At 39.7% G+C, this 13,495-nt stretch overlaps 1 protein-coding gene across 1 annotated transcript; it reads right to left on the bottom strand.

The window, feature by feature from the left end:
- Window positions 1-889: 889 nt before the first annotated feature.
- ATP6V0E1 (ATPase H+ transporting V0 subunit e1) lies at window positions 890-13,460 on the bottom strand. Its single transcript, XM_074915838.1, has 4 exons — window positions 13,273-13,460; window positions 11,018-11,065; window positions 5,631-5,758; window positions 890-2,849 (listed from the first exon to the last, which is right to left on the bottom strand). The coding sequence occupies exons 1-3, from the start codon at window positions 13,374-13,376 to the stop codon at window positions 5,665-5,667; spliced, it is 246 nt and encodes an 81-aa protein (XP_074771939.1). The 5' UTR covers window positions 13,377-13,460; the 3' UTR covers window positions 890-2,849; window positions 5,631-5,664.
- Between the last annotated feature and the right edge of the window lie 35 nt (window positions 13,461-13,495).

The following is a 13,495-nucleotide window of genomic DNA, read 5'->3' as shown; positions in this document are numbered from 1 at the left end:
TTAAGAAAATTAAAAAAACACCCAGCCGTTCTTATCTTACTATTTGTAAAGATGATTATTTCTTCTATCGTTTAGATGACTTTTCGCATTTCACTCCTCCGTGGTAACAAAACTTCTTTCCATTGGACCTAAACCCTATCATGCCCCACAATACAAACAAAAAACCTTTTTTTTTGTCCCAGAGACTTTGTAACATATGATTCCGGAAACAAGGGACCAGCCACCCACCTCCAACAACTAACTTAAAGCCCTTCACATGAGGAAAATGCTTCCATGATTTCCAGGGGAGGAGAAGTAAACTTCCATAAACTCTTCAGAACAATTTCCTTGGAGGGGCATAGATGCAGATATTTGAATTTCCTAAACAATGCGAACAGAAGAAGTTAGAAGCATCTGAAACAACCCCGACCCAAACACTTGCTCTACATGCCGCCATGTTTATGACTTAAAAATCTTCAAGACCTGACTATGGAGTCAGTTTCCTTAATCTTCTTCACTTGTTACTTTACCCCAAAACATCCATACACAGAGAGCAGACCCAGGCCACCTCTCTATTTCAAGGACCAGCAAACCTCCTTCATATAGACTTCAACATTTTGTGTCCTCTTCTGTTGTTACAAAACAAAAGAGGAAACTAAGGCTTTGATACCTGCATTGTTTGTTAAAGACCAGGGGCTGAAACTGTCTGCTCTAATTTCCTGCAGTCATGCAAAAAAATAAATTATCTGAAGCAGTGTTAATTCCTGGCACACATGGAGCAGGCCATTCCATAATCACGATGCAGACAGTAGGTCACACAACATTCAGCAGAACAGAACCAAAACATTTTTTCAACTTCTTCAATCATGCTACCTGGCATCTGTTTCAGAGAAAATACTAACCATTTGGATAGGAGAAAAATTTCTTTATCTGTAAAGCACCTAAATAAAAATTGAACTATGGCTTGTTTGCCCAGGCTTTGAATAGCTCTTTACATTCAATTCACCAACAGTGAAACACGTCACGTGAACTCTGTTTTACTTCTCTGCTACAATGAGTGATAGCTTAGAATCTAAAATAGAAAGCTTGTTAAAGAAAGTGGTAATACCAATATACCGGTATTGCTGTTTGTCACTGGGTGTCTTCTTTTTTGATGTCTCACTTTAGGGTAAATATGTCAGGCAGATCAATGTATTTTAAAAACTGCTACATATTCAGAATTGCCAATGATGTCTTGAAGCATTCCTTCTTGTCTTGACATCTTCTCAATGTCAACATATATTATCCTCCACACACTTTAAAAAAAACCCAATCAAACAACAACCTAAGCTTTTATAAGATTATTTGGTTTCTCACTTTCTTAAGAATTATTTGCCACAAATTATATGGTGTACAGCTTCTTGCATGTTAAAATACAGCTCCCAGTAGTAGGTGAAAAAAATCCACTATTCCAGTCCCAACAGTCACCATGCTTATTTGTAATAATGGACATGTTATTTCTTTTGCAATTCATGCCGTCTGGTTTTTAATCACTGCAAGTTACACCATTTTGACAGGATCTCACAGTTCCTGTATAGCAATGAGTACTATCTGACTGAACAAGTTAACAGTGCTATCCAAAAGGAACAAGGAAGAAAATTAACCACTCCATTATGTCCTTGTGCATAAACACAATAAACAGTAACAATAAAACACAGTAAGGAATAATCACAATTTATCTGGACATGATGTAAGCAAGTAAGAAAGTATACAGGAAGACTCCTGTGCACCCAGCAGTATTTATATCCTCTGAAGTTACTCCTCAGCAAATGACTTACTAGATTCATTTCCAACCCCACAGACTCAGCTGACATTGAGAAGCCTCAGCAATCTTTCATCTCTGGCCTACACTGTTAAGTGTTTTATCAGCTCTGCAAGTATCAAAAGTCAGTATAAAACAACCACTACACTTCCTGTTGAATTCAAATTGATTGTTACTATATGTATCCTCCAAAAAGGCCACAGAGTAAACCCATCTCCTACCAAAATTACTATTTATGCTTAATTCAGACTAGCCATGTTATCTCAGCTACTGAGTCCCCCTAGTATCAGAGAACAGAGAGCTCACCAAGAAGAGGCTCTCAAGCTAAGCATTCACTTTTTTCTGCAGACCTTTCAGTAATTTCAGACTGCAAACTTACTCCTATTTTAGAACTACCTGAGAGGTCTTCACACACAATATGACTTTATTACAGTTTATCCACGTCATCTATGTTTCCTCAGCTCAACTCCTCTGGCCAACCGTTGTCCGATTAAAATTACAGAAAGGCATGTCATAACAGTTAAATATGGCATGAGAGCATTTTGTATAAAGCAGAGGATACGTTTTATTTCCAGGCATGAGAAATTTAAGACCAAATTTCCCTAGATTACAAGTAATCTTAAAAAATAAATGCCACCAACATGTGGCACCACGTTTTTTCATCTCCTCATACAGTTTCATTGCACACATTTTTCTTTCAAGTGCAGTCAAACAGAACAGGGGTGAACAGCACAGCAACAGACAACCTAAGACCTGTAATATATATACAGTGTTTCTACAGAGTGAGTAACATGAACAGGAAAACTGACTCTATGACCCATAAAAACTTCAGAAATTTTCATCACATCTGAAGTTAACAGACAAAAATTTACAGTACTGAAGAAGATTATAAACTGCATTAGGCACACTGTTGAATGGTGTAGTAGGAAAAAATACAGGGCTTCGAACAAGCCATTTGAAGCACAATAGAAAGGTTAAGGCATTAATGCAGGCTTGGTATCCAACCGACTACGTTAAGGGCATCTTTGGGTCAGTGGAGTTTTTCATCTGAAGGAAATCTCTTCTTTACCTGCAAAGCAAGAGGCAACTTAATTATTCCTTTAATTAAAAACAATTACTAATGGAAGACCTGGTTGTTAACCACAACTATTTCCATACCAGAAATGCATTGAGAAATGATCAGAAACTACAGATAATTAATCTATATGCAGCTTCAAGAATAAATCCTTGCTTTCTTAGCAGTTCAATTTCTGAAGTTACTGCAAGTAGTTTTAGTTACATTGTAAGCTGGTAGAAAAACTATTTTACTGGATAGTTTTCAATGATGTGACATCATCCAGTCATCTGGATTCTTGCACTTGCACGAAGATAAATTGACAAATTTAAAGAGGTGGCATTAGATCACATCGCTTAAAAGAAGCTACAGCCCATATTTACCACAGCTACAGAAGTCTGCATGTTCTTACATACCGTCATCCATGCCATTAACTTGATTATATAGACAAGTCATCTGATACATCATCATCATCACTTGAACTGGAGGGATACTGACCCAAAAGACAGACCAAACTTCTGTAATTTGCACAGATCAATCAAGTCAGCATCTGTAGAAGCTCCTCACTAGAATGCAATAACCTTTGGTGTGCATTTTCAGCCTGCTCCATTAATCAAGTAAAATGAGTTTGCTTAGACTATCCTCATTTTTAAATAATATCTCTCCACTCTGGGAATACATCATTCTCTTTGCTTTAACTCTGCGCTGTCTGTACTAATCCATCCAAACCTCAACTGAAAGAGGAATAGGAGAAAAAAAGTATAGTACATGCACCTTGAATGCTGAAAAAGCACAAAGAAGAAATGGTAGCTGTACCTATGGGATTCTGTGCAGTGTCAGAGATATATCCCAACTCTTTCACATGGAATCTAATTCACAGCTCCTGTCTAGTGAGAAACTCAACAGGAGGCTCTCAGTGCAGAGACACATGACAGCAAAAGCCAGGACACTGCAGCCAGATCAAGGTAGCCATTTCCTTGTCATTCACCTCACTCAACACTACAATTCAAACAAAATCATGGAGAATAGTAAGTCCTGTAATAGCACATTTCCAGCAAGAAAGAACATAATATTTAACTATGATATTCGAGATTATAGGCTTTCACTTTTTTAAAGCATTCTTTTTCAAAGACAAGAACCTTAATTCTATTCCAAAACTAAGTCAATGAAATCGAATATATCAAAGGTTAAAATAAACTGCTTCATATAACACAACAGCATACACTACATGGGTCTTAAATTCTCCATTAAGAAGTTTAAAATGACAGCTCATCATAAATTTTCTGGCCATCCTAGAACATACTAGTTCCCTCTCTTCCTTGGTACAAGGTTACCTCCAGTTCTCTAGAAAATCCTTTACTGAAAGGGAGGTGGAAAGCCCTCATTCTTTTAGCAAGTGCCTAGAGTCCAAGAGTTTTATCTCATCTCCGGTTTGTCCTCGCTGGTTGCAACAGAGACCATTTAGCAGTCAGAAGAAAGCCCCATTTTTATATCAAAGCCATCAACTTGTCCAGATAACTACATTTCAATTTCAGATCTCAGGCAAGTGAATCATCCTGTGGGATTCAGGGATCTGTATGGCCATTACCAGAACACACTGGTGTGTTTTAGCTAACTAATTATGTGTTAATGCATGAACAGTGAAAATGTGCGTAGAAAATTCAGCTTGACTGACTTAGCTAATTACAGGCTTCTACTTGAAGCAGGGCCAAATCTACCTTTCGCTTCTGCTTGCTGCTTAAAAAGAGAAGATACAGACACATACACACACCACAGTGACAACACCACAGTTCAGATGAAGCCTACTTTGAAGCAGTGGAGTTTTGCTTCAGGGTAAATGTTCAGGGTGCTTTACAGACAGCATTTAACTGAGCAATAACATCAACTGTCATCTGTCTGCTGCTATTGGACTTGTGTAAACACAAGTTAAAGGTAATAACAGCAAGGGGGTAGGCAGTTAAACCTAAAAGAACAAAGAACCCGGGTGAAAAAAATAAGCCGTGTCTAATTATTCAGTTACCAGCATAAAAACTAAAGTCATGGATACTTCTTTCCACAGCTATCCTTCACTTGAACCTTCAACTCCAGACGCTGCCATTCTAGAGAAACCTGAAGTCATTGTAAGTACAAAGTCTTGTACTGAAATTAAGTTGTATGTGGTTGTATCAGAAAGCACATCCTAGAACTGCAACAACAGCATTCCAATAGCACTACCCAGATAGTAACCACCAAGCTCATCTATGATTACAGCTGCACACAGGCTATCATTAAGAAAAAAATAAAACATTCACCTGTAAGCTCAGTGTTAGTGCTATACATTGACAGGAGATAAAGAACCATTTCAATTGCAGTTCTCACTCCAGATGAACAAGGGCAAATGTACATTGCCTTGGAAATCAGGACACGTCTTGGATAAATGGTAGCAGGCTTGAAGAGAGGTTTAACAATTGTTAAAGATTAGGAAATCCACTTATCCCAGCTATTAAAAGGCAGACCAGCCTGATTTTTTTTTTTTGTAGGAGGAAGAAATGTACTGTTCTCCTTACAAACCTCGGCTTACTGAACACAGCACCACATGACATGAAGCAGAGAAAAAGAACTGTACAAGAACTCAGTCCAAGCTTTTCATGGTATCCAGTCAAGATTAACATCCAAAATATGTTTTGTTGCAGCCTATAGAAAGATAGATTTCTCCTGCAGAACAGCTAGCAATTCTGAACACACTGCTTTACACTGTTTCAATTACTCCTGAAACTTTAACATAACAAATATATTAATAAATCTGATCATACTCACCTAGTCAATAAATTGCAGCAGAGGACAGATATCCTTAAGGCCAGTGATATTTAAGATACCAGATTGTTTCATTGCTTAACTGCGGCCCAAAGAGAGGGTTGAGTTGAGCCAGAATCGCAATCAGCCAACTGCAAGACAACCCCCCCAACCCAAAAGAGAGAACATCAGCCAAATTACAAAGCTTATGATAATGGAAAGTCTTGTCCAAAGGACTATCAGAGAAGAAAAGATGATTTTCAGGAAGGTCTAGTATCAAATCAAAATTTTACTCAAGATCATACACAAAGACCAGGTATCAGCAATGAAGATCTGGTACCGAATCATTCTGCAACTGAAACAATTAATTGTCCTGTTCAATTTAAAGCAACACAAAACCACCAAAACAGCCTTTCTTTCATACTTTTCCTTTGACAGGAAAGTGTTTTGAGACATATGAAACTCAGGCATTTGTGGGCTCAGAAGATAGAAACATGAGACAGACCTTTTCTTAGTGCCTTTGAAGCATCCTTTAAACAAAAGCCTCTGAGAAACATACCCTGTCACATTTGGTCTGATGTTCAGAGTATGACGACCTACCCTTGAAGACATGGTATATTTTTCATCAGAGATTGAACATAAGTGAATTTAAACCTGTCACAGAGATCAACAGGAACCTGAAGCACAAGGGTACCATGCTACAGGAACACACACACAAATTTAAAAACCCACAACAACAAAACCAGTATGACCACAAACTTCAGATCATCAGCAACAGCAGCCTTGTCATCAGAGCAGTTCACAAACTAACACTGCTGAAGCCATAGCCAGAACTAAGAACAAGAGGAATGTAGTTTGTGGAAAATATCCAGGAAAACTAAACAGAAATAAATATTCCGCTGTTAAAAAGATATATTTGCGTTACAAATATTACAAGATTCAGAAAAAGTGAGGGATGCTTCCATGGATTTAAGTCTATGTTAAATACTAACTATATAAACACATTTAGTGAACACACTGGCTCATCTGTCTGCTATTTCTAGAATGCTTTGTAAGGAGGAGAAAAAGCAGAGCAGCTTTGTAATGGGAGCTGCCACAAATGTATCAGAGTGCTTAGGCAGTCATGGAAAATTCCACACAAACCTTGATGCTTGGACCAGCGAACGAAGTGCAGGGCAGCTGTAAAATGGCTAGAACAGCCAGGGGCAAAAGATGTGGGCCAGACTTGAAGAAAACACATCAATCCTCTTAAAATTTACAAATATTTATTTTCAATGCCACTTTCAGTTTTGCACAAAATGGGACTCTAGCTAAAACGACATGCTGAGCCTGGAGCAGTCTATCAGTCATGCACGCCTTGAAATAGGTAGCAGGCTCTACAAAGCAATTAAAACATCAGCAAGACACCACTGAGAAGAGCCAATAACCTTCAGGCTGACATGTCTCTACTTTGCCATCCAAAGTGATGACAAGAATGTATTCTGAAACCATGTTAATTGTTACATTACATTTACTTAAGGGAAAAGCAAATTAGCCCTTAAAAATACCATGGAATTTTATTTTGCAAGGGTTAATTTTCAGATACAAAAGACAGATCGAAGGGGTGCCAGAGCACTGTACCATCTGCCTTCAGCATCCTGAACTAACAGAAGTGGGAGGAGGGTAGGAACACTAAAAGTCTGTTAAAGCACATAATTCTTTCTCACTGTACAGAAGGAAGGAACTCTATGCACAAATATCTCACCTCTCTGTGCTTCCTGAGTTCAGACCCAGCATGGCTGTGAATTAAATGAGCTGGAAGCACATTCAAAATATCGACGTGTCCCAGCTGTATAACCATGCTTTAGGTAAGCACTGTGCAGTTTTCAAAAGCTGTTTGTTGGGACCATGCTGGATATCCAAGCTCCAAGCCACAGTGGCACTGCAGGTCAATAGTATATTCCTCCTCCCTGCTCTGCTAGGGCCTAATAATTTAAAGCAGTAGTTAGGCACTGAACTCTGTGACTCCCTTGCATTCATCCTAAGTCATGCAAAAGCTTTCCCCATGTTGCTTAAGCGATGGTGCTTTATACAATAACCTATCATGACACCGCAAAACAAAACGCGGCATTTGAAGTAAAACAAAGCTTCTGTATCTAACATGTAATGTTCTAGAGTTGCTAAAATCAGGTATTGCATTCAAGCCACCCACAGGTCCTTAAATTCTACCAGATACCACTTACAACAGTTAGTGTTAATTACCCGGCTCAGACAAGGAAATTAAAGTCCCTTATGTTCTACTAGAAAGATTTTTTTAAAAGGTCCTTCTACCATAACTGCCATCTGTCTATGCTGCATATTACAAATTAAGGTCCTGCTATCTCTGTTTAAATGTCAATTTGGGCAACCATATTTTAATCCTTTTAGAATCCGTAGCAAATACTACCATTTTCCAAGCACCCTGTCCTCTGTTAGTAGAATATCAAGGTGCTGTTTTCAGGATCTGCTTTGTAAGCAGCAAAATACATTTAGATTTTGACAGTACATTACAAGATGGGGTAACCTATAATTTCTGCAGCACTAACTCCTTATACTTTGCCTTATATTTTATCAGGTTCCTGAGGCTCACGTGTTGTCCTTCAAAAGGCTGCTGGGTACATTACCTGTACACAAGTTATGCACTTACCCATGCAGAAATTTTCCATTGAACAACCAAATTAACACCATGTTATGAATATGGTTATTCAAAATGATCACTGTTAAATCTAAACAGCTTTAAATTGAAATGTGATCAACTTCAAATTTAGTTAGCACAAATTCAGTGTCATGCAAATCAATTTGTCAATCAAGTGGTGTTTAATGAAGTCAGGAAGTTGTTTTTTCCCCTATTTTCAGCTGGAAAAGTAACTCAGAGTGTGAAAGTAGGTCTAGCAGAGTTCTAAACAACTCTACAAAGAAGTAGGTAACTGCGCCAGCCACCTACTAAGGACACACAAATACAGAAGACCATACCTGGGACAACACGAGCTATTTTACTTCTAACATATCCAACAAAGAATCCTCTGAAACCATTCTTTCAGGCTTCCTTCAAGACTGGTATAAAAAATTAGTCTGTCTTTACACACTGAAATTAAGGTCTGAAATTTTTTCAGTGCTTCCCCCAAAAAGGAAAAGGATATGGAAAGAATGAACTTACGTATGTTTGAATAAAACAGAGGAAAGAAAATTTGGACTACATGATCTTTCAAGGTGCTTTCCAACCATCTGCTCTATGATTTTACACAGAATTCAAGGGGGGAAAAAACCAGAGACTGTGTGATGAGGCAAGTTCTATCTTGGAACATGAGAAGAAAATCTGCTTTTTGTTGTATTCTGGCAAACTGACACTATATATGTAATTTATGTGGTTGGGTAAAACTACTGATGGTTTATAGTGTAGAGAGATTTTGCTGCTTCTCTTTTTTTCAAGGCGTAATTGGAGAAAGCCAAAGGAAATACAGAAAACAAGTTAAAGCCCACAAGATTATGAAAGAGCCCCCTCACTGGACATGCAAGAACAGATTATAAATCATGTTAATGACACTGGATTTATAATAGGTCTGTTTTGGCACAAAAATCACTGAACGTACAAGTGAAATAGCACTGTACATTTGAAGAGTTCACAGCATTCAGTCAAAGTTAAGACATTCTACAACAAATACACTCCACATCATAATCTTGAGGATTCTGTAGATACCACACGGCCTCAACTTAAAGGAAACTGTCCTTCTTCAAACAATAAAGAAAACAAACCCTAAGCTTCAAGGATTTTAGAAGAGTAGGACATTATTTCTGTTAAAATACAGAATAGGAAGAAATTGAGAACTTTAAACTTAAACAAAACCAAAACAAAACCCAATCCCTCCCAAAGTTATTGTAACATAAACGCAGTAACCTAGTAAAAACGAGCATCCAGCTGCTCTTTCTTAGCCAAGCACTGGGGACTTATCACAAGATTGGGCTGCTACGTACTTTATGTGCAGGCAAGGAGGCCTTCATAGTACTGAGATTCCCAAATTTCAATCCCAAATTCAAGTTGCTGGCCCTACAAAGCTCTTCAAGTTTCTACATCTGCTCACCAAACTTTACAAAACTGTCACAGATACAAAACACAGAAGCAAGTTTGTAGAGTATAGCAAACAACTGTCCAGAAGAACGATTTCTTAAGACATTACGTGTCAAATACTCTGAATAAAAAAAAAAAAAAAAAAAAAAAAGAGGCTTCACTTGCATAAAATATGAATATCACATTATTAAACTAAATTAAACCTGCATAAGCCTGTGCCACAGGCCAACCCAGCGTGGAACCAAAGAGGCCTCTTCTGGGACATGCTGACACTGATAATCTGGCTTTTGGCTGCCCATTCTTAAGAACGAGTCTTAAGATTGGAGATACATGTCTCTATTCATATTAAGCTCCTTAGAGTAGCATAAATAATGCCTAAATACTTCAGAAAAGTATAAATACTGCTCAGATTCAGGTGGAACTCTGAGTAATTACTTTATTACAAGTTAACGCTAAAGATCTAACCAGACTTTTACCAACTTACACTCCATAAAAAATTATTTCAAAGTTATTTCTGCATAGCACTTTTTTTTACAAGATCAGCCTCTACAGTCTTAAAAAAACATAAAAAAGAGAGAACAAAGAAAACAATAAGCATGTTTTCTCTTGCAGACTCCAGCTACAGCTGGCTTACCTCTTGACAAAACACAAACATGAGGAGTTTCTCAACAAATCATTCTGTTATTTCTACTAATTCTCTTACAGAAAGGAGGTAGCCTCAAAATATACTGTGCATTTTAACAGAAAGCCTTAATATATCAAAGCATCACAAGTCTGTCACAAAAATTATCTGTCATATATAAACCCCCCCCACATATAAGTTTTTCAACCCACTCCTCTAACAGATTTCAGGAATATATTAAACCAAACTATGTAAAGCAAAATTCATCAGTAGGCTTAATTTAGTATCACATTAGAAATAAACGTAAAGAATGAGAAGGCAAAAAAGTCATTGCTCTACTGTGAATCAGAAAAATTCTAGAATTGACAGACTGCCATTATACTTCTGAGAGAGTAACACAGAGAACTGGAAAGGAGTAATGTCATGTCATCACAGAGCGCTATTTCACAGTTATGTGTCAGAGGACAACAAAAGGAATTCAGTTTTGTTTTAATTCAGTATCTTCCAAGTGGAAAAATATTTTCTTCAGCTTGTTGAAAGTCTTAAGAACTAAGAATTTTAAGAGCTGTCAAAAAGTACCGTGTGTCTAAACCCGTGACACACTTAAAAAGCTACTTCTTGAATGTTTCGAGGATATAAAAAAGGAACTTTTGGTTACATCAGAATTGTGCCTTGATTAAGAGGCAAGACATTATTTATACTTACAACAGGTAGCAGCAAACAGCACATGTCACCAGCATTGTGTTGATAACACTGCAAAAAAGGAGGAAACAGCTGATTAGGTGTCATGTTATGACTGACCACAAGGTACACTGGAAAAAAAAACCCAACAAAGAACAAGTTCAACTTTGATCATATGGAAGGTGACTCAACATGACTGTTCTAACTTCTTCCAGCTGAGTAAGTTGCAGAGGCACAGCTAACACTCTGCAAAAGAACTGACACAGATCTGGCAAACCAAAGTACACCAGCTGTATTTAACAAAAACCACTCAGAAGAGGAGCAAAATCTTATGCAGCCAGTGTCCTTGCTCCATTTCACAGTCACTTCTACCAGCAAGTTAGTAAACTACTGAAGTTAGATGATCTAATGCTAGCAGTAAACAAAACCCCTTTTCTCCATTTACAAAATTCTGCTTACAGAAAACTTCAGTATCAAAATATATAATTTTATATAATGAATGAGGGTTTTGCAAATTGAGTACAAAATAAAGTCTCAGAGCCACATGAAATTATCTGTAGGATAAGATTTTCCTTTCTTGCTGAAAGAGAACCGTGTCACAAACCACAGTTAAGCTGAAAAGAAGCAAGAACCAAGCAGCTCTTGAAATTGAAAATGCTAAAACTGCAGCTATACACCCATTTTTTTAACAGTAAGAGATCTATACAGCTCATGGAATTCAGTAGCAAAGTGGAGAATTTTTTTTCTTTTTAAATTATAAAAAGGGATTTCCCTCTATGTATCTCCCCCCCAAACCAAGTAACAAAAACTCACGCTAGGTCAGTAACTTCCATCCCTTTTGTGACACAATTAACATTCAGTATTTTTCATCTATCAATACACAGCCATCATCTCAACTTTCAAAGGAAAACTAACATAGCCTGGATTAAGCTTCAGGAACCCCTCCTTTCCAGGGAGTCCCAGAGTCATTGTTTGGGAGTTTTAACCTGTGCAACGTGAATTCTTAGGTCAGTTAAAGTTTGTGTTGACTTTTTGATAGAAAAATAACAATCCTATTGAGAAACAGGCTTTGGGTAGAGTTTTAAATTTTTTTTTTAAGAAGATGAGATATTAAGAGACTACACGCTGTTCTATAGACATGCTGTTGAATCAGAACAAAGTAGTGCTCTATTAATATTTGTTAAACAATCACATTTTGGAATAACAACAGAACATCGGTTGGTAACCCACATAATTTAAGAACAGGCCTGGAAGACGTATTTCCAAGGTGTTTCTTTGGACAGGCAAGTTTTCAGGCACAAAACATACTTTGGTTTGAAACTGAGGCAGTAAATACAAGAGCTAAATGGAACTTGAAGAAAGATAAACAACTAAGAGAAAAGACAATTGGTACCTGTTGGGTAGAGGGGATGTCAGAGAGAGGAAGAGAGATTAAGAAGTCATTATCTCCTAGGGAAAAGAGAAAGACAAAAACTTGTCTACTTTTTAATCTGAGCAGCTACGACCACTGCAGGAAAAAATACCATTGTTTAGATGCCGGCTTTGTCCTCTAGGCCACCACAGCTACAAGACCACTAGGATACACGTAAGCACAGATCTACTACAGCAACTTTTTCAGACTCATCCAGTGTGAAACTGAAGGATGGTGGAATAAATTAGAAGAGATCAAGTAAGAAAAGAAAGAGGAAGTTATTGCTCAAACACCATCTAACCTCACAATAGACCTCCCTGCCACAGGACGCCGCGTATGCATAAATTTACAGGGCTGGTGGGGAGAACTCAAACCCGTGACGGGTTATTAAGGCACGGAGACACCGCTCCTGGCTCCGGCCCCACGCTCGAGGTGCCGCACGGGCGCTGGCTCCGGCCTTCCGCCGCTGGCTGGATCTCGGCTGGCACAGGCGCCTGGGCCCGCCCGCCCTCCGCGCTGCGCCAGTACGGCGACGGGGAGCCCGCAGGGCTACTGCGGCAGGAGACGGCGGCTCCGGGCCTGGCGGAGCGGCGAGCTCGGCGGATACGGCGCTGCAGGGCCTCGATGGTGGGGGAAAGGGGAACTCGAGGGAGCCGGGGCCGCAAGGCCGCTGTTGCCCGGCAGGCCCGCAAGGGCACGGCGCGCCTCCGCCAGGCCGCCGCCGCCTCGGGGTACCGGTCCCGCTTCCGCCGGGGGCCTCCTCACAAACTACCCCCGCCCGCCCATGCCTGAGGGGGAAGGGAAGCGAAAGCGCCCGCCGCCCCCCTCAGAGCGGCCCCGGCCTCCGGCCACCCCCCCGGTCACTCACCCGCGGTTGGGCCCCTTGGGTACGAGCCACGGCAGGACGCCGCCGACCACCCCCCAGAAAACGCTCATGACGATGATGGGCACCGCCAGGCCACCGTACGCCATGGCCGGGGCGGCGGCGGAGGGAAGCGGCTCGGTCCGACCCGGCGCGGCGCCTCCCCTCCCCTTCCCAACGGCCGGCCGCAGCGCCCCGCCCCGCCCCGCCGCGTCCGCCAATCAGCGCC

The sequence above is a fragment of the Athene noctua genome, chromosome 12 (genome assembly GCF_965140245.1).
Source record: "Athene noctua chromosome 12, bAthNoc1.hap1.1, whole genome shotgun sequence".
Lineage (NCBI taxonomy): Eukaryota > Metazoa > Chordata > Aves > Strigiformes > Strigidae > Athene > Athene noctua.
This window is presented reverse-complemented; position numbering and strand designations above follow the sequence as displayed.